Below are 18,016 nucleotides of genomic sequence, written 5' to 3'. Positions count from 1 at the left end.
CTGCATCACAATTTGAATTTCTGTATCCAGTAAGTCCTAAATTGTCCTGGCTCTGTCTTCATGCTCCCCAATGCTTATTTTGGTATAATGAGTGACCTCTAGTCTGGCTCGTGGTCTCTCTGCATTGAATTCAGGCAGCTTCTTCCCCTATGCTGACCAGGACACGGGCTTCATTCTCTCTTCTGGTATATAGATCTCATTCTTGTGCGAATATTCACTTTATGTAGAATCTCTAGGGAAATAGGTTGTGAGACATCTTGCTGATTTAGTTGAGTGTGTGTGAAATCTCTTTGATGCTGTAATGAATCGGACTGAGATCTCCTTAGAAGGAGGGAAGAAATTCTCCGTTCTCCTGGGAGAAGACCACTGGCCGTGGTGAAGGGGTTTGTCTCTGGAGAACTGAGTGTTGGCAGCCTTATGAATGGAGAAAGATTAAGAAAAGGAAGCAGTGAGTCAGGCTTCAGAGGAGGACTGAAGGCCTCCTAGGAATTGGGATTTGCCATTAAGGTTATAACGTGAAGTGGGAGCTTGATTTAATAAAGCCTTTCTTTGTTCTCTCTCACCTACCTGTGAATTTTCTCTTTTTTTTTTCCTTTTTTTCCTTAGAATTAATTATCCTACATAGTAGTCTGGTTAAATCCTGAATTTTTCTTTAATTTAAAGAAATTTTGAACCCCCCCTTTTTTTTAATTTCTTATTGAGTGGCTCCAGACACATGCATATCGTAGCTGTCATTTTTGTGGATGCTGAAATATTGTGGATGGATTTTCATGGGGTGGCAAAATGTACGTATGTGGCACAAAGTTATTCCAAATTTGGTATTTTTGCTCTCAAAACATAGAGCTGTAAAAAATTCCTGTAAAACCAGCTTTCCAGAATTTTGCTACCCATAGCTAAGCCTTTTTGGCTGTTAACAGAGAGAAATTAGGAAAAAAGTGATCCGAGGCAGATAGTTGGCTTGGAAAATTGCGTTTGGAAGCTCTGAAATTTTGCAAGATTGTAAGAGCAGAAAGCAGCAATCTCTTACAGCAAAGATCTATGGTCCACAGCGCAAGTGCCAAGAGCAGCATACAAGTAAATTTGAATAATATGCATTTTGCATATTGTGATGTAGGTCTGAGCTGCAGCCTTTTGAGGAAAGCATGGGTGAGGTGTATTTGCTTCTGGCTTTCTCCTGGTTCTGTACCAGTACACGGGCATGACACTACCGTTAGGTGGTCAGTGGTGTCTCAATTTGCTCTGAGTTTCCACAAGCATGTATGGCTTCTAATTTGAAAAGCAAAAGTAGGCTGGTGTGCCACTTCTTACAGATCGCCTCTAACAAGGGAAGTTTTGGGCGGCTTTGGTACGGGATTTGCTCCCCTCTTTGCGTATTGCTCCTTTATACGTTCTAAATCTCAAAGCAAGTTTTTAATTTAGTTCTGCGTTCAATAGCTTAAAATAGATGCTGAAGCTGCTTTTAAATGGGATCTATTGTTAATGTAAAGAGCTGTATTAAAACTAGTGGTTATAATGAAAAATCCAGCCCAGCTTTGTAATATAATGACTTTTACCAAATAAGGGAGGTAAAACTAATTTCATTTACTGTGTGTTGGCTGTCGTCACTATATTAAAGGTTATACCAGTATTTATGAAAAGTTGCTATCTCAGTAATTTAATCAACTTAACAACCTAAGCCCATGTAGGGGTACAAAGTTCAATATTGCCTGTCTTGAAAAGAACAAGTTCTGGGTTTGAAGCGATTTAAAATGCTATTCTAACAGCAGCAGTTACAGACAGGAATGCTAAAATTAACAATTTAGTCATGCTAATTGATTGTATTGTGCAGGTAGGTTGTGAATTCTTAATTATATGGTTTTTAATAAACTATCTGCTATTGGTTTTGTGTAGATCATCCTTTGCAGGCTGGAAGTGCCAAGTGCAGGATAATTCAGTGAATGATGTGGACTATTTCAGCTTCTTGTTTTCAACCCTTATAGGTAATCCATGTGAATGTCATAATTCAGAATTAACAAAATGAAAATTGTTTTGATAGTCAATTGCTGGATTTAATTTAGAATAAATGGTGTAGTAAGTACTTCCTGAAAGTATTTTTAATCTTGTTACATACTTTTTGATAGGAAACCCCCTTTTTTTCTTTTGATTTGATTTTTGATGCCCTATTTTTACACTGTGTTTTGCCATTTAGGCTGAATATGTGCATATTTTTTTTTCATTCTAGCAACTTTCTTTTGAAAGTACGAGGAAAACCTAAATTCGGCATATGACTTGAAAAAGAAATTTTTTTTCTAGATTTAAATAAATGCTTTTTATTGGCTCGTAACAATATAAATGAGTGCCTGTGGGATTTCCTGTGGACCTGCTTATGCTATTAAAAACATTCCATCAGAATAAAGTAATCAAAGTACGTTGAAGTGAGCTGCCCACGGTCAGCATGTGAGCAGAATTACTTCTGCTACTATATTCTTATTTGGATAAAAATAGCTGTATTCTGGGGTGATGCAACTTTGGGAAATTACGGTGGTTAAAATGGTATAATATTACTGAGAAATATTTTTCAGTAACTTGTCCTGTGGTAAAAAGAAAGTGTCTTTTCTTCATCACCTCAGTCATTCATAATGTTCAATTACTTTGCTTTCAAAAATTACCTTTTTTTTTTCTTCCTAAAACAGTGAAGAGAGAGCTGTACTGATAAATGAAAGCAAAACCAAAGTGACTGTTTTGGAGCAGTAGTCCTGTTTTCCTAAAACATCCAATACCTAGCTAGAAAAATTAGCCAAATGATTTTTTTTTTTAACCTTGAGGTTATGTTAGAAGGTTACTGAGTTATTGTGAATGCATAGTGACTGTCTTGCATTATACCTGGGTCATTTTATTTTTTTTAAAAGACATATACTTTCAGAATAGCAGCATAACAATGGCCTCCTACAGGGTTTTTTTAATACCACATTATAGTTTAATTGGGTATGCCATTGATTTTTCAAACATTTTTGTTTTCTTTCAAAAGCCAGAATTTGTATGTTGATATACTTAATTTACAATACCAAGCAAGAGCTTTTAACAAAAAAAAAAAAAGTTAGAGACAATTTAAAAGACAGTTTTTGTCAATGATGCTTTTGAAGTAGAACAGTGCTTGGCTTGTTTTGTGATACTGTTGTACTGCTTCTTTTTCTCTAGGGTTTTCAAGAGAGGAGTTGACTAGTCTCCAGGGCATTAGAGGAAAACCACACATTAGCCAGACACAGCTTTCACCTGTCCGTCTTTACCTAACTGATCTGGACCAGTTTTTACACCACTGGGCTGTGACAGAGGTAATACATCAACACTAATTCTGAATGACAGCATACAAACTCTGAGTGCTCTCCATCCCTTTTCTGCAGATGCCTAAATCTTGTTGTGAGCTGAGTTGTAAAAAGAATGAAAAATATAATGGCTGTTGAACAGTCAATGTTTTTCTATAGTCATTGGAAAATATTTTGAAGAAAGTGGCTTTAAAAGGTGAATGTTCAGACATACGGTATGCAAAACAATGCTCGTGGAAAAAATGGGTAGAAGCCTTGGTGGAAAACAAGATTAAGACCAGCAAAATGTTTTGGCTTTCAAAAATAAATGAATTGTAAAAATACTAATTATGAAGAGTTTTCTTTGAGAGAAAATTCTACTGTTAATTAAAAAGCACTTGCATTACACGAGATTTTTAACTTGGAAGTAATATTAAGTTGGCATTGGTGGTTATTTAGGAAAAAATTCTGATACTTATTTAATCAAAATTTACTGGGATTAGAAATTCACTGTGAATTCAATTCCTGCTTGTAAGATCATAAGTACTGAAAGCTTAATTTTATTGCTGGTTCTAAAGGGATCCGAGCCACCAGATTTTATTCAGAACAGGTGCATTAGTCTTCATTCTGGCTCAACTCTTTTTATTGCTTAGCCCACCATAAACCACTTGAAGGTGTGAAAACATGTTTTAATGACATGCCAATTTGACAGTATTTATGAAGTCTCATGAATACAGAAAGACTGTAAAAGAAGTTTTTAGTTGTATGATTTATTCTGGGCTTTTGTGGCAGTCAAGAAAGCAGTATAGTAGATTTTTCTCTTCTAATTCATAAAGTGTAAGTGATAATCTACTGAAACTAATGATAGTCTGAGGCATATATTGCATGTGTGCTATTATGTATTGAAAAGTATTTTAAGCAAAGTTGTTGTTTAGTACCATGACTGACACACATGTTTAGATGCCCTGCCTTCAGTTGGTTGGCCTGTGAAGCAGCTACACTTTCTAATTTGTTCTGCTTTGTCTCTTCTGGGCAGTAACAAAGCGTTTTCTCACCAAACCTCCTTTCTCCAGTATTGAAAGGCTAGAATGCTTTCTCTCCCTGTCCAGTAGAGAACTGTTCCTCTGTGAATGCACCGGAGGGATTACTTGTTGTATGAGATTATGCTAACTCTGAGAAACATCTGAAGGTTTTATAGATACTTTACCAGTTTCTGAAAATGCCACCTCTTGTGTCTTCTCCTTCCTCTTTTTGCTTCTTTTCCACAAATCTGTCAAAGTTGGTTGGGAAACCACACAATAGGACTGTTTTCACTTAGGGGTAGTGAAGTAGTTTAATTGTAGATAGCTTGCTTGTGCCTTTGGTTCCTGGTTGCAAGTTTGATTTACTTCTATCACAGTCTTTTCAGTGTTTTGGTACCATCAAGGAGAGTCAGTATTTTCAGAAACTTGAGCCTTGCTTTTGTTAAAGTACCTTTTCTTGGAAAAGATACAAGGTGCTTTCTCAGGTTCTTAAAAGTAGATAGCAGTCACTAAGCAAAGAGCTGGATGTCCTTGGTTAGTTATGAAAGAGGATTTGGGCATCCTATGGAGCATTGCATTACTTCTGCAGTTATGTATCAGCCTGAAGTCTTTGCTGGAGACTAAGTTATGAAAGAGAGAATAGGAACAAAAGTCCCACGCATCAAAAATCTGTGTGTGAAGAGCGATGAGACCTTCAAGACCGACCTCATTTTGTAGACTCTTAAGCAAAGGGAGTTCTGGACTGCCACTTACAACTCTGAAATCGAGAGGGAGATGGGAGGCTTTTTCTCATAAGCATGTTCATGATTGTGGAGAGAAAATTTCTAGTGAACTGGGTCCTATCAGATACACCTGGAGTGTGATCAGGAATAGTCAGCAAGGATTTATGAAGGGCAAATTGTGTTCAACCAACCTGTTAGGCCTCAGCAACAAGGTGACTAGCTTGATGGGTGAGGGGAGAGGTGGATTGAAAACTGCCTGAGTGGCCAGGCCAGAGGGTTGTGATCAGTGGTGCACAGTCCAGCTGGAGGCAAGTCACTAGTGGTGTACTCCAGAAAATGGTACTAGGGCCAGTACTTTCTAACCTTCATTAATGGCCTGAACTATAAGACCGAGCGCACCCTCAGCAAGTTTGCAGATGTTACAAAACTGGGAAGATTGGGTGATAGGTCAGAGGGTTGTGCTGCCATTCAGAGGGATATGGACAGGCTGGAGAACTGGGTGGAGAAGGAACCTTATGAAGTTCAGTAAAGGAAAACGCAGATTCCTGCCCTTAGGGAGGAATAACCCCAGGCACCAGTAAATGCTGGAGGCTGACCAGCAGGAAAGCAGCTCTGCAGAGAACAACCTTGACATTCTGGTGGGCAACAAGCTGACCACAAGTGAGCAATGCACCCTCAGGCAAAAAAAGCCCAACAGCATTCTGGGCTGCATGAGGAGAAGTGTTACCAGCAGGTTGAGAGAGGTGATCCTCTACTCGGCACCAGTGAGATTGCATCTGAAGTACTTTGTCCAGTTTTGAGCTCCCCAGGACAAGAGACACATCCATGGAGTATCTTTCATATGAGGTGATGCTGAGAGAGCTGGAAATGTTCAGCCCAGACAAGAGAAGGTTCAGGGGGGATCTTATCAATATGTATATATATCTGATGGGAGGGAACAAAGAGCCAGGCTCTTCTCAGTCATGCTCAGTGACAGGACAAGAGGGCACAAATTAAAGCGCATGAAGTTCGATCTAAACACAAGAGAACTTTCTTTACAGTGAGAGCGGTCAAACACTGCAATAAATAGCCCAGAGAAGTTAGGGAGTTCCCATTATGGACATACTCAAAACCTGGCTGGACATAGTGCTGGGCGACCTGCTCTAGCTGACCCCAGTTGAGCAGGCGCGTTGGACTAGATGGAAGGGACGTCTCAAGTTTCTCTAACTTCAATAATTCTGTGATTTTTTGAAAACCTCTCCTCTTGAAAAAACAGAACACTTGTTTCGCCATCAACAAATCTCTTTATTGTTTTTGGGTTTAGAGCATAATGAGATTGCCAGTAGGAGGAGGTTTATTTGTTTGGTAGGTTGTTACGCTTATGTATGATCTGGAAGTCAAACTGCTCACATTAAATGCTTGCCAAAAGGACCGATAGTATTCCAATGCTGTTTGGGGTATTCCCCACAAAATTGCTTTTTTTTTCCCCATGGAATCAGCAGACAGAAAAGTAGGGGCACCTCTTCAGTAGCTTTCTTTTCTGCTACAGAAAAATTAAGATATTCTTTCCTCTTGCCTCTGATCTAGTAATAATGGTATCTGGGATATGCTGTTTCTGTTCCAAATCTCTTTGTTTTTATAAAGGAAAGAGATCAGTATTAAGGTAACCACTTTTATGAATCACAGTATTCCATTAATTTTTCACTTGGCTGGTTTTGATTTTAGATGTGATCATAGATATTGTAAGTGATATATAAACAAAGCTATGCTGAACTTAACCACTTTAAAAAATCGGATGTTAGGCTTTTAGATGACTATTTTCTCTGTGTTTAAATATCTATATACAGTGCTATGTTCATTAATTTTTAGGGGTTTTCTCTTTTCCTTGTTGAGTACCATTCTCCAACCTCAAACATGTTGACCCATATTCTACTTCATGCTCAATTTGTAAAGAAAACATTCGGGGGACTGGCCTATAAAAACTTTGGAGTTTGGAGGCTGGACCATTTTAAAAAAAACAAAACAGTAATCCTGCTTTGGGAAAAACCTTTTAGTTCAAGATTTGCCAAAAGTTGTACAGGAATACTTTTTGTAGAGCAAGTAGTTTCCCCCAGGTCTTGAACAAGCTACTCTCCTCAAAAGAAAATAAACCAAAGAGCAACAAAACCACTCAAGCCCAGACCTGCAGCCTCTGGGGAGAAGAAAACTGCCAGCAAATCATGAGACTCTTCTAGGATGTCTTGAAAGACAATGTGTACAATGGCTCTATGTCCATTGAGTTTGACGGAGGTAGGTTTGGGGATTGCTTTCTTCCAAGTGGCAAGTAGTTCAAGGTGTGACACAATTTCCAAATCAAAATATTTTTAGCTGTGACAGAATATGTTATTTAAATGAAGTGCTACAGGAATTAATAAAACCTAGCTTGAATTAGTCACCCTTTTGGTGGAACCGAATAGAGCAGCCCAGCTTCTGAATGCTGAATCTTTCATGCTTTCCTTTACTGAATAAGCAAGTTTATGGTGATGCAGTAATGTTAAGCAAAATATTCGTAGTAATTTAAAATACCTAGTAAGTGAGAACAGCCCTTCATTGGCTGCAGAGCAGACAGCATTCAGGCCTCTACTGTATGTTGAGAATTGTTCATTTAAAAGAGTTCTGATTGTGTAGTTGTAACTCAGAGTTTCCTCATAATGGAAAAATATTTTCTTGTAGATGAAAATAAATAAGGAAGTGATGGAATTAGGATATGACAGCTTGGTTTCCTATGAATAAATAAGACTAGTGATCAGCTTGTTAGTAGTCCATCCATCTCTTTTTTTCCACCACTAGTTTTGTCTAAACCATTGGCTAGCTTTTGGCTCTCTGCTAAAAGAATAAAATTGCAAATACTGATTGCCCCTAAGTTTTATGAAAACAGGTGGAAGAGGGAAAAAAAACTCTAGACTAGCACAAGGCAGTTTGTAACTCAGATTCCTGCATCCTGCTTGGCAGCGGCCAACTGGCCAGCCTGCGTGTGCATCACTCTGGACCAGGCTGAGCAGGTGCTGTTGGGGGGGGCGGGGGGGGGTGTCGGGGGGTTACGAGGCAGGAGCAGTGGGGGTTACAGTGCTGAAGGAATGGAAGGGGAAGGGATGAAGGGTGCCAGGTGTGAATCTGTAGGAGGCCACAGCTTGTTGGCTTTATTGCTTGCTGCTCGACTTCGTTTTCAAAGCCAGAGGAAGGCAGTCCCAGCTTTCTGTCACTAGCTAGCTGTACTGTGCACTGAGTGGTATGTATTTCTAATGGTAGTGAACTGGTAATACACTGTGTAATGTATACCTACCACATATGCAGGAGGAGGAAGGATGTGCGTCTGGAGAAAGAGCAAGGAAAGGAAAAGAATAACTTGAGGCATTTTCATGTGGCAGTTTGGTCTTGGATTGTGTTATATTATAAACCAGTGCACTTGGTAGCATGTGGCTAAGCGTAACTGGTGGAAAGACCTAACAAATGCGCTTCTGATAGGAGTTAATGCTTTGAAGTGGTTTATAACAAAAACTTTTTGAGATGGATACTGTTTGTAGCATTTTTTTGTCTAGACAGTGATAATCGGTATAGTGGAAGTCTGAAGCCATGTTATTTTTTTGTGGAAGCTTTTAGGTAATGGTGATTTTCACTTAAGGAGCCATGCTTAAGTGTCCCTTTAAATGCCATTTTATGTAGCTGTAAAGGTTAATCTTAATATTTTGCTGAAAGAGATGTTACATGTGGAAACCTTGGTTCCTTTTCCGGAGCAACTTCTACTTCAAATGACTTCTGCCTTATTAAAGCCAATTATTTAAAATCATACCCCTGCAGCTGAAATAGATGGGGCTCCAGAATAAATGGTTGCAGCCTAAGGGAAGAGGCTTCAGTCTTCGTTCATTTTAACTGTGCCTATAGTGTTTGTCGGTAACATTGTTCACTCCCCTGTAATTGAATTGCTCTGCTAGTATCAAATGAAATAGTGCCAACAGGAATGAACAGTTTAACAAGGTAACCATGTATACATGATAATTTCTGTTGTTGTAATATTTGATGTTTCTGACAATTGAACATTTTGGAGGGGGAAAAGCAAAAGATAATTCTGCTTGAAGTTGCGATTCTAGAGTTATATTGAGCACATAACTGACTTGAAGATTTAAAACACTAAGCAAAAGGCTTAAAACATTTAAGAGCAAACACTAGAGAAGATCAGTTGCTTTTAAAAGCAGTCTTGAATTCAAAAATCTTGGGATATATATAATGTGTATACTAATGTGTGTCAAAAACAGAGAAGTCTTATAAGTCAAATAGTTGGGAAGGCTGTATCTGCACTGATATGCTATGGAAAATTATGACAAATCATTAAAGATAGGAAGGCAATGCATGTAAATTTAAAGTCCTGTAAGGGTGTTTGTCTTCAGAAGTAAATGGTGGTGTTGCAGTGTTGAAGCTTAAGTTCAGGCAGAGATTCAAACTTCAAAAACCCACTAAATTTTTAAAATGAAGATTTTTGAGTTGAAGCTCCTGTAAGATTTCAACTCGTGGTCTTTATTGAGATTTCCAGATTAGAGTTACATTGGGGACAAAAAGCAGCTAAGGATAAATAGTATCCCTTCTGAACTAGAAATATGCTGTAATTTTTACCCTCTTTCAGGAGGATAAAAAAAATTCTGTATAAGGCCATTAGTGTTTTGTAAAAACTACATCATATGCAAGTTTAATGTTTAGAAATGAAATTGTTTTATTTTTCTTGAAAAGTAATGCAAATTCCAAAGAAACAAAAGAGAAATTATATAAATAAATATAATGCCTCCTAAAATTAACAAAGCTCTTTCCAAAGATCTCTTCCACAATTTTCTTAAGATGTAAAACTTAAAACCTAAAAATCCCAAACCAAACAAACAGAAAAACCCCATCCAGTAAAACCCAAACACCAAAACGCAACCCCCCCAAAAAAAACCTTACTTATCTTAGGGCCAGTGCTCCATTGTGCCTGTGTTTTATGCTTGCAGTGCATCTTGTGACATTTTATACCTGGGAGCTCACACGTTACTGCATGTAACTAATGTGACTTAACATCTCCACAGTTACTGCGCATTACGCTATAAATTCACATCCTGCTTTGTGATATCTAAACTAAATTGGCTTAAAAAGACAGGCTTTGTGGGACAAGAGCTAATTTCCTAAGCATACAATTTTCTGTATTTTCAAGTCCTTTTGTTTGGTGAGGGGGCAGGCAGGTGAATTTGGAGACTTGTACATCAGATGTTCCTTTGACCGTCCTGCATGTGGTCTGACAGGGAGGCAGCCACAAGGAGGAGGAATCGGCCTTGGTGACATTTTATAGCTGTGAGGAAGCTGCAGAGGTGTGAAAGAAGGACTTACTATGGCTGCAAGAGGATGAGACAAAAGCTCCTTGGGCAGCCAAGCTATTTCATGGTGTCCTTTCTTTGAATTTTCTTAGTAAAATGGCTCTGAGAATCAGACCAGTGCTGTTTTTCAGGTATGGCTTTGTTTCCTCCTGGATAGCACATTAGCTGCTGAGCATAAAACCTAGTTTTGCTCACAAAAGAATAATATTTTCAGAAGTGTCTGTCACTTAGTGAGACAGTAGGATTGTCTTTAGCCCGTAGTTCTCTATCTCCTGCCACCATATTTTGCTGGTACCCAGATTTACCACATAATCAAACGGTTGTACAGTAGGTGAGCAGTGCTGATTGCCACCCATGTATTTGTGTCCAAGTGGCAAAGAAAGATAACTTCACTTTTAGTCAACTTTTAAATATAGGTTTAACATCAGACTGTGTGCGTAGCCTAGGAATCTTTATACAGGCAATCGCTACAGTTCAACAGACGCAAGATAAGTTTGTATGCTGTAGTTACTCTGTTTCCGATCCAGCGATTAACTGTGTTTCATAATCCTAAGTCTTTGGAAATATGTACTCTATCAAGATGTGGAACACAATACATGTTCTTAAGCATTTGTAATTCTTAAACAAGTTTCTGCCTTCCTGTTTTGCTACCCTGTATTCAAAATTAGCCCCACAGTGTTGTGGGTTTTTTCCCCTCTGCCCACCTCTGTATTGTTCTCGTGCAGACTCCGTTCCTTCTTTCTGTCTTTTTCTTTTTTTAACTTAGGTTTTGTTTTGTTTTTATTGTGATTGTGTGGGGGTTTTGTGTGGGATGTTTTGGTGGTGTTTTTTTCTTTTTTTTTCTTTTTTCTGGAGTCACTGAATCAGGAATACCTTTCACATCCGCCCCTGTGAGCTTAGCCAAGGCAGATGAACAAAGATCTCTTGTTGTACGCAGCTTTCTCAACAAGTCAGGGCACTGTTAATATTGCCCTGTCAAATCAATTTATTTCAGAAAGAGAAGCAGCACCTGTCAAGGGAGTACACCACCTGATAAGCTAGGGTGCTTCGGGGGAAGCTGGCCAAGCTTCAGACAACAAGCTTCATTGCCTGCCCCATCACCTGAAAACTTCTCGCTTTCTACGCTCTGCAGTAACATGTTACACCGCATAGAGTCCCGCTTGAAAGAGTAATTTCACCAGGGCTTGGGAATTGACTGCAGAACAGCCTGTTACATTTTAGATACCCATGTTTGAGGCGGATGTTGATGTGAATTGAAAAATGTATTTTAAAGTTCACATTAGGTTATAGTGTCTGGTGTGTGCCAACTTTCTTTCTTAATAAAACCACTTCTCTTGGAGTCTGAACTGTCTTTGATCTGACTCCACATAGTGGCTTGCTAAAATGCTTGATCCCTTATTTTTTCTGCTTGCTTGGTTCCTCTCTGTTGTCATGCTTGTGTGTATCTTCACAGGAAGGTACTTTTCTTTCAAAAAGAGAGTATTTAGTAGCATGATTAAGCTTGAAATTATATGCAGATTTCCCCTCGAGAGTTCCTGATAAAATGTTTCCCTTGAGGCTTTTTGAGTCAGGAATGCATAACGGTACGGGAAGTAGTGAGTGATTTAGGGAGCGGTAGCAGTTAAATAACAAACAAAACCTTGCTCTCAGTTCATTTGTGTGTGTTCCTGTTGCCATGAGGGCCCAGATGGAGACTAGGCTTCCTCTGATTCTCCCAATTCCACGTTTTGGATTGGAGAGCATCTTACAGATAAGCAATATTGAACTCATGGATTCCCCTGATTGTACATTAGAGCTATGAAAAGCCTGTTTCAGATTGGATTAAGAGTCAGTCAGGTTAGCTGCAAAAATGCTTTTAACTCACCCAGTTGAAGACTAGAGTAAAATTTTTTTCTTCTCTTCTCTCTGTTGGAGTATGTCTTCAGTATGGCAGGCAAGGAGGCCTGTGTAGTAATGATCTCCTGAAGCACTAGTAGGGAACCTGCTGTTGTAGTTGTGTGGCTCATTAGTATGATGGGTAGTTGGGCTTGTCTGATCAATAAGGTTTGGTTTGAAAAGCTGCCAATGGATTATGAAGCCTGTAGTGTTTGCTGCATAATGCTAACAGTTAATCCCTGTATTTGAGAGAATGCTTTTCTTTGGCTTAATTTACTCAAGTGGATATTCAAACAATTAAGAAGAACCAAAAAACCCAAAACCTCTAAAGCTAAACCAAACCTGTTATAAAATACTTGCCTCGAAAAGGTATAAACCCCCCCTACAACCAGAAATGTTCATTCTCTGTCCGTTCACTTCAGTAATACTCTGAAACAAAACTATTCTGGCTTTAGTCCAAAACCAATCTATGAACGCACCAAAAATGTGATAAATGCTAATCAAATGTAAAATAATGAATCAGCTGTGACATTTTATTATGGAAATTAAACATCATGCAAACCCTTGCCTAAGGAAAATAAATTGTCAGGAAAAACACTAATTTTCATGTGATAATTAAGTTTTCTTTGCTTTTCATTTCCATATCTAATAACGTTTCAGTTTCACTTTTTATAACAGGCATTTGTTATGAAAGCCATTTCATGCAGGATTTAATTTATGGAATTGAAAAGGATTGCCACTCCCACTTAATCGCAGGAAAATAGAACTGGATGTAGGGAATGGTTGTGTTATTTTGAAGGTCAGAAAGATCTAAAAGGTTGAAAGATGAATTCGCCAATGCACTCTACCACACCACCCTTCTAAGCAAGTTTGCTGTTGTTCTATGGTACGATGCCCCAGTGTCAGTGAATTGTGCCTGTTATGAATTGTGCCTGTTACTTGCACCCACAAGTATCTGACGTACCCCATTTGTAACCTCCCTGACCTCTGTCTTATGAGCAACAAACATCTCCTGCATTTCCCCTTTCATAATCGTCCTTCCTAATTTCCATCTCATCTGCATTCCCAGCCAGCTATGATCATCACTTATTTTTTGTTGCTGTTATATATGTTATATTTGTTTTCCTGCAGTAGTTTTCACCTCTTTGCTGTATTTGTAAGTGACAATAATATCTGTTCTCGGGTATAGTTTTGCCAGCCTAGGTGGGTTAAGGTCTTTCTGTTGACACCAGTAAGGCAGTATCTCTTATCAGTGTAATTTTTCTATGCCCATTCAGTTTGAATCTACCTTTCTTGAATATGAGTGGCTCCTATTTTGCACAGTATATCAGAAATAGTCTAAGTAGGGTCTTACGGAGTAGTATTGAACAGATGATCAGTACTCTGTCTGATCACTTCTATTGTGGTTATCTTCATTCTTCCATCCTGAAGTGACATTTGCCCATTCCATGGTTATATCACAACCACCTTGTGGTCCATTATTATGCATAGAATTTTCTCTTCATTTCAACTGTTAAAACTCCCAGCTGCATGCCGAAGTTTGTTACTCTCCAAGCGCATGACCTGTCACTTTTATTTCACTGAATTTTTTCTCTATCTGTTACTCATCAAACCCATACGATCTTTTCTATAGGTTAGTCCAAGGCTCCTGTCATGGCAGTGTTTTTTCAACTTTGATGAAATCTGTTGGCTGACAGCTCAATGTAGCCTTACCTTTTATGTAAGTGTTACTCATTAAAATACTAGGTCAGATAGGCATCAGAGTTTGTCCTTGACATGACAGTCCCCAGCAGTAACCTGTGTCTCAGCCTGACTTTATTCCTTGACACTACTAATATGCAAATGTTTTGAGTGTGTTTCTTGGGAATGTTCCAGAGTGCTTCAGAATTTATCACTTTCAAATTGCAGTGTACAGAAGCTCTACCATATCTAGGATGGAGTACACAGTTTTAATAATATTATTTCATTATTAAATAAATGTGTAGTTTCAAAACCAAGGGTATTCAGTGCAAGAGCATCTATAAAATTGCCTTTTAAATAGTTCTACTAGTCAAACAAAATACTTGCACAATTACACCTGTAATACTGATTAACACGAGCAATGTCCTGACGGTATCATGTTCCGACAAGCAGACATGTTAGAGAACTCCTGAATTTGGTCAGCTTAAGCAGGGCTAAAAACATGTGTGGCATGTAACTTTGAAAAAAGCTGAGCACCCTTTATATCACCAGAAATGATACTGCTTGGCCATGTCTGATTAAATCCACCACTGGCATCCGCATTACTTAGGGTTGAGTTCTCATACCACAGGACCTTGAGCTAACGGTTCTTTTCCAAACCTTTCCTTTCCTTGGGGTCTCTCTTCAGCTGGAAATGTCATCAACTATTATTTTTGACACAACATGGGTGATGTTTTCTATTTTATCTCTTGTTTCTGTTTTATCTTCATTATCTCTTGTTTAGGTGTCTTGACCTACCCTGATTCAACTAAAGTTACAAAACCAGGACAGTATCACAGAATTTAATCCCTTGGATCATTCTGTGAAAGTTTTGTTCAGCTCTTTCTTCAGTCAGCAAGGTATCTTAGAGGAATGGGTTTTGCTTAGTAGAGATATTCGTAAAACTCAGGGACTTAAATTCTTCTCACCCTCAAACATCTGATCTTGCTGTTCTCTTTCTGATTCCCTTAAGCACAAACAGAAGATTTCATTCCTCATGTATTGGTTCTTCAGTCTTCCTTGTCTGTAGCAGGACATTGTGACTGCTGATGGTCTAATAACACACTCATGCTGTGCGCGTTGCTTTCTGGAGGCTTCAGTTGATGCTCGTGGGATAAGCAATGAATGTAAACAAGAGGGAGGTCATCCAAGCTCTCTGACTATTTTGCAAATTATGGGAATAGATGGTAAGGAAAAGAGGAACAGAGAAAGCCACACGCCAAGGATTGTAGTACAGCTTTCTAGCAGATCTACTAGGTAGAGCTCTGCTTTCTTTATCCTGTCCAGGAAGCATACAGCATTTCATGGGGTCTTGGTCAACTCCTTTTTTTTTTTTCCTCCCCCCCCCGCCTCCTCCCACCCTGGCCATTCTCATGTTTTTTTACTAAAAAATGAAGATCTGAGTCTTCAGCTCACTTTTTTAAAAAACAAACAAACAAAACTTCTTTCTGTCATGCCTCTGGGCAGCTCATACAGTTTGCTAGTGCCTGATTATATAAGCACCAGAAAGCTTTTGGCAGTTCATAAAACAAGATTTCCCTTCATAGTGTTACATTTTGTATCATCTTTGAACATGACATTTTTTGCGATATAGAGGAAAATAAGTTGGAAATGGATCTTTGCTACTTTCTTCTTTTGTTATATTATTTTTCTGTCCTGTTTGATTGCGATCCTTCTGTTTCATGCTTGATAAAGTTATTTGGGAATTTTTGTGCAGTTCTTCAGCTCTGAGGAAAGGCATGTGGAGGCTTGGTGTGGTGCTGTAGCTCGATGGACTATTTTTGGCCTTCTATCACGTAGGTAGAATGGAGAAAGCCACTACCAAAAAACCCCTGATGATGATCTCTCTAAGCACTGAACAAATTTATATTGCCAATGTTACTCTTATACACTGTAAAGAATCAGTTCTTTGAGACAGTGCTGCTATTTGTCCCCGTAGGTACTTTGTATTTAGGTGTGTCAACAAAGTATGACTACACAGTGAATGGCTGCTGGTTGCATTAGAGTACTCAAATACAACTTTGTTTCATTTAAACAGATGATCTGTCACAGCTTGTCCACTATACCTTCACAAAGTCAGTGTTTTGACATTCTCCAGACTGGCATCTGTAAATATCTGGTAAGTACCATTTTTGGTTTCTGTGTTAGCTTCCGTGCAATAAATTTTGTAATGGTCTCATTAACCCTCAAATCCACTTATTACATATATTTAATGTGTAATTTCAAGATTTGCAAAAATTTTCAACAAGATAAGTGGAGTTAAAAATAAATCTAATAACTGTTGGTACCCAAACTTACATGGATTTTTTTTTTTTTTTTTTTTTGCTCTGAATAGTTCAGCTTGTTTTCAAGCCAGGGCAGCCATAAATGAAAGGTTTCTTGGTTTGCTTCGCTTTTCAAAAGAGTGACTAGTAGCTTTAGATGAGTTATACAGTCTGTCTTCTCCTTCTAATCCTGAACTCTCCCTGAGCTGAAGATGGGGATGGCAAAGCCAGAGCTGGGTGACAGAATTGTGAGGGACAGAATTTGCAGTTACCTGTGATGCTGCCTGCCTGGAGAGAGGAGACCTGTCTGTCCTCCTCTCGAGATGGTTCTGCAATTCAACAGGTATCCATAGTTCCCTGTATGGAGCCCCACTGAAAAATTAACAGACCAAAGCTTCCATAGGGAGTGGCTAACTGTAGTCTGGATTTTTGGGGGTAGGTGTTCACTTAAATCACAACTTTTACATCAGCTTGTGTGTTCTCTTTGAGAGCAGTTTTATAGTTGATTAGACTGCTGCCCAAGATCTCTGACTGGATGATGACACCTAACAGGGAAGAAAGGCACTGTGTAGGCAGCATCCTATATAGGAACTTATTCAAACAGTCTAATCTACTGAATTTGTATAAATTGAAATGTCTGTGTTCGCATCATCTTCCAGACTTGCTGACTGGCACGTTTCATCAGCAGAGCTGGCTAATTTGATCTTTGGGATGCTTTATATGCAGACATCCATCTAGCTCACTATTATTATTTCCTGTTTGTGGTTGGTCAGGAACATCGTTATTAGTTTTTATTATTTAGTGCCTCAATGTCCTGTAGCACTGAGCAGGGTGACAGTTGCAGTCCATCTTCTGTCACACAGGAACACCATCCTTCTCCTACCTCTGCAACTGGCCGGCGCAGGGGCAGCTTGGGACGGTGAGCTGTGCTCTTGGCCTTGGAATACACCTAATGTCTTATATCAGAAGTATTTAAAACTTTGAACCTGTCACTGTTCTTTATCTTTTATCTCTCGTGAGTAATCATACCAGTGAAATACATTCTGCATTTCTGTAGCTTGTACTTCTTTATTGATCTTTTTCTAAACATTTCTGAAAGAAACAGCTGACCTTGTTAACTAAACCAACTGCCTCTGGCTGCTTAAAACAATGTACTTGCAGGTGAGCAAATTAGGCTACTTCAAAACTCCTTAAGTTAGGTTTTTTATTAAGATAAATGGTGCCACATTAGCAATGCATTTTTTTAATGCCTTTATGGGACAAAAATTTAGGATACTTAGCAGGATTTCAAAAATTACACTGCTTTTTAATTCACTGCCTCTATCCAAAAAAGAGAATTTTTTTCTAAATTCTTTTATTTATCATGCCTATAAAATTCTTATTCAAGATGATGCTTTCATTTTAAGAAGGGAGGAGTATCGCCCCAGCTGTGGACCCACCATATGTTTCATTAGCTTTAATTTAACTCAGCTCATAATGCTCTTATTCCTGTCAAGCCTGTCAGATTTCCAAGGAGACTCGCCCTGATCCAGTAGCTGCTTTTCTTTCTGGAGAGTAAATCTGAGTTTCCTTCTGCTTCAGTGAGTGCTCACTGCCGTCTCAAGACACGGAAGGGCTGCCCTGTCCCATGATATACGCTTAAAAGGAAAGACCATTTCTGTCCAAAAGACTCTGTTTGTGTGTGTGCAGAGCAAGGCTCAAAGCAGGGGGTTTTTGAAATACGTTTGAGATGAGTGTTTGTTTATGAGGAGATGGGATGAAGATGCCAGTTTAACCTTC

General features: G+C 38.8%; 1 protein-coding gene across 2 annotated transcripts in view; it reads left to right on the top strand.

Moving 5' to 3' along the window:
• The window catches only part of TEX10 (testis expressed 10), a 61,134-nt gene that overhangs the window by 40,102 nt on the left and 3,016 nt on the right, over positions 1-18,016 (top strand). For both annotated transcript variants that reach the window (XM_054814232.1, XM_054814231.1), the window contains exons 11-13: positions 1,891-1,979; positions 3,178-3,311; positions 16,012-16,092. In XM_054814232.1, coding sequence (XP_054670207.1) covers positions 1,891-1,979; positions 3,178-3,311; positions 16,012-16,092 — 304 coding nt within the window. The remainder of the gene's footprint in view (positions 1-1,890; positions 1,980-3,177; positions 3,312-16,011; positions 16,093-18,016) is intronic.

Source organism: Grus americana, chromosome 2, assembly GCF_028858705.1.
Source record: "Grus americana isolate bGruAme1 chromosome 2, bGruAme1.mat, whole genome shotgun sequence".
In the NCBI taxonomy this organism is placed as follows: Eukaryota; Metazoa; Chordata; class Aves; order Gruiformes; family Gruidae; genus Grus; species Grus americana.
Note: the sequence above shows the minus strand (reverse complement) of the source record. Positions and strands in the feature narration are given on the sequence as shown.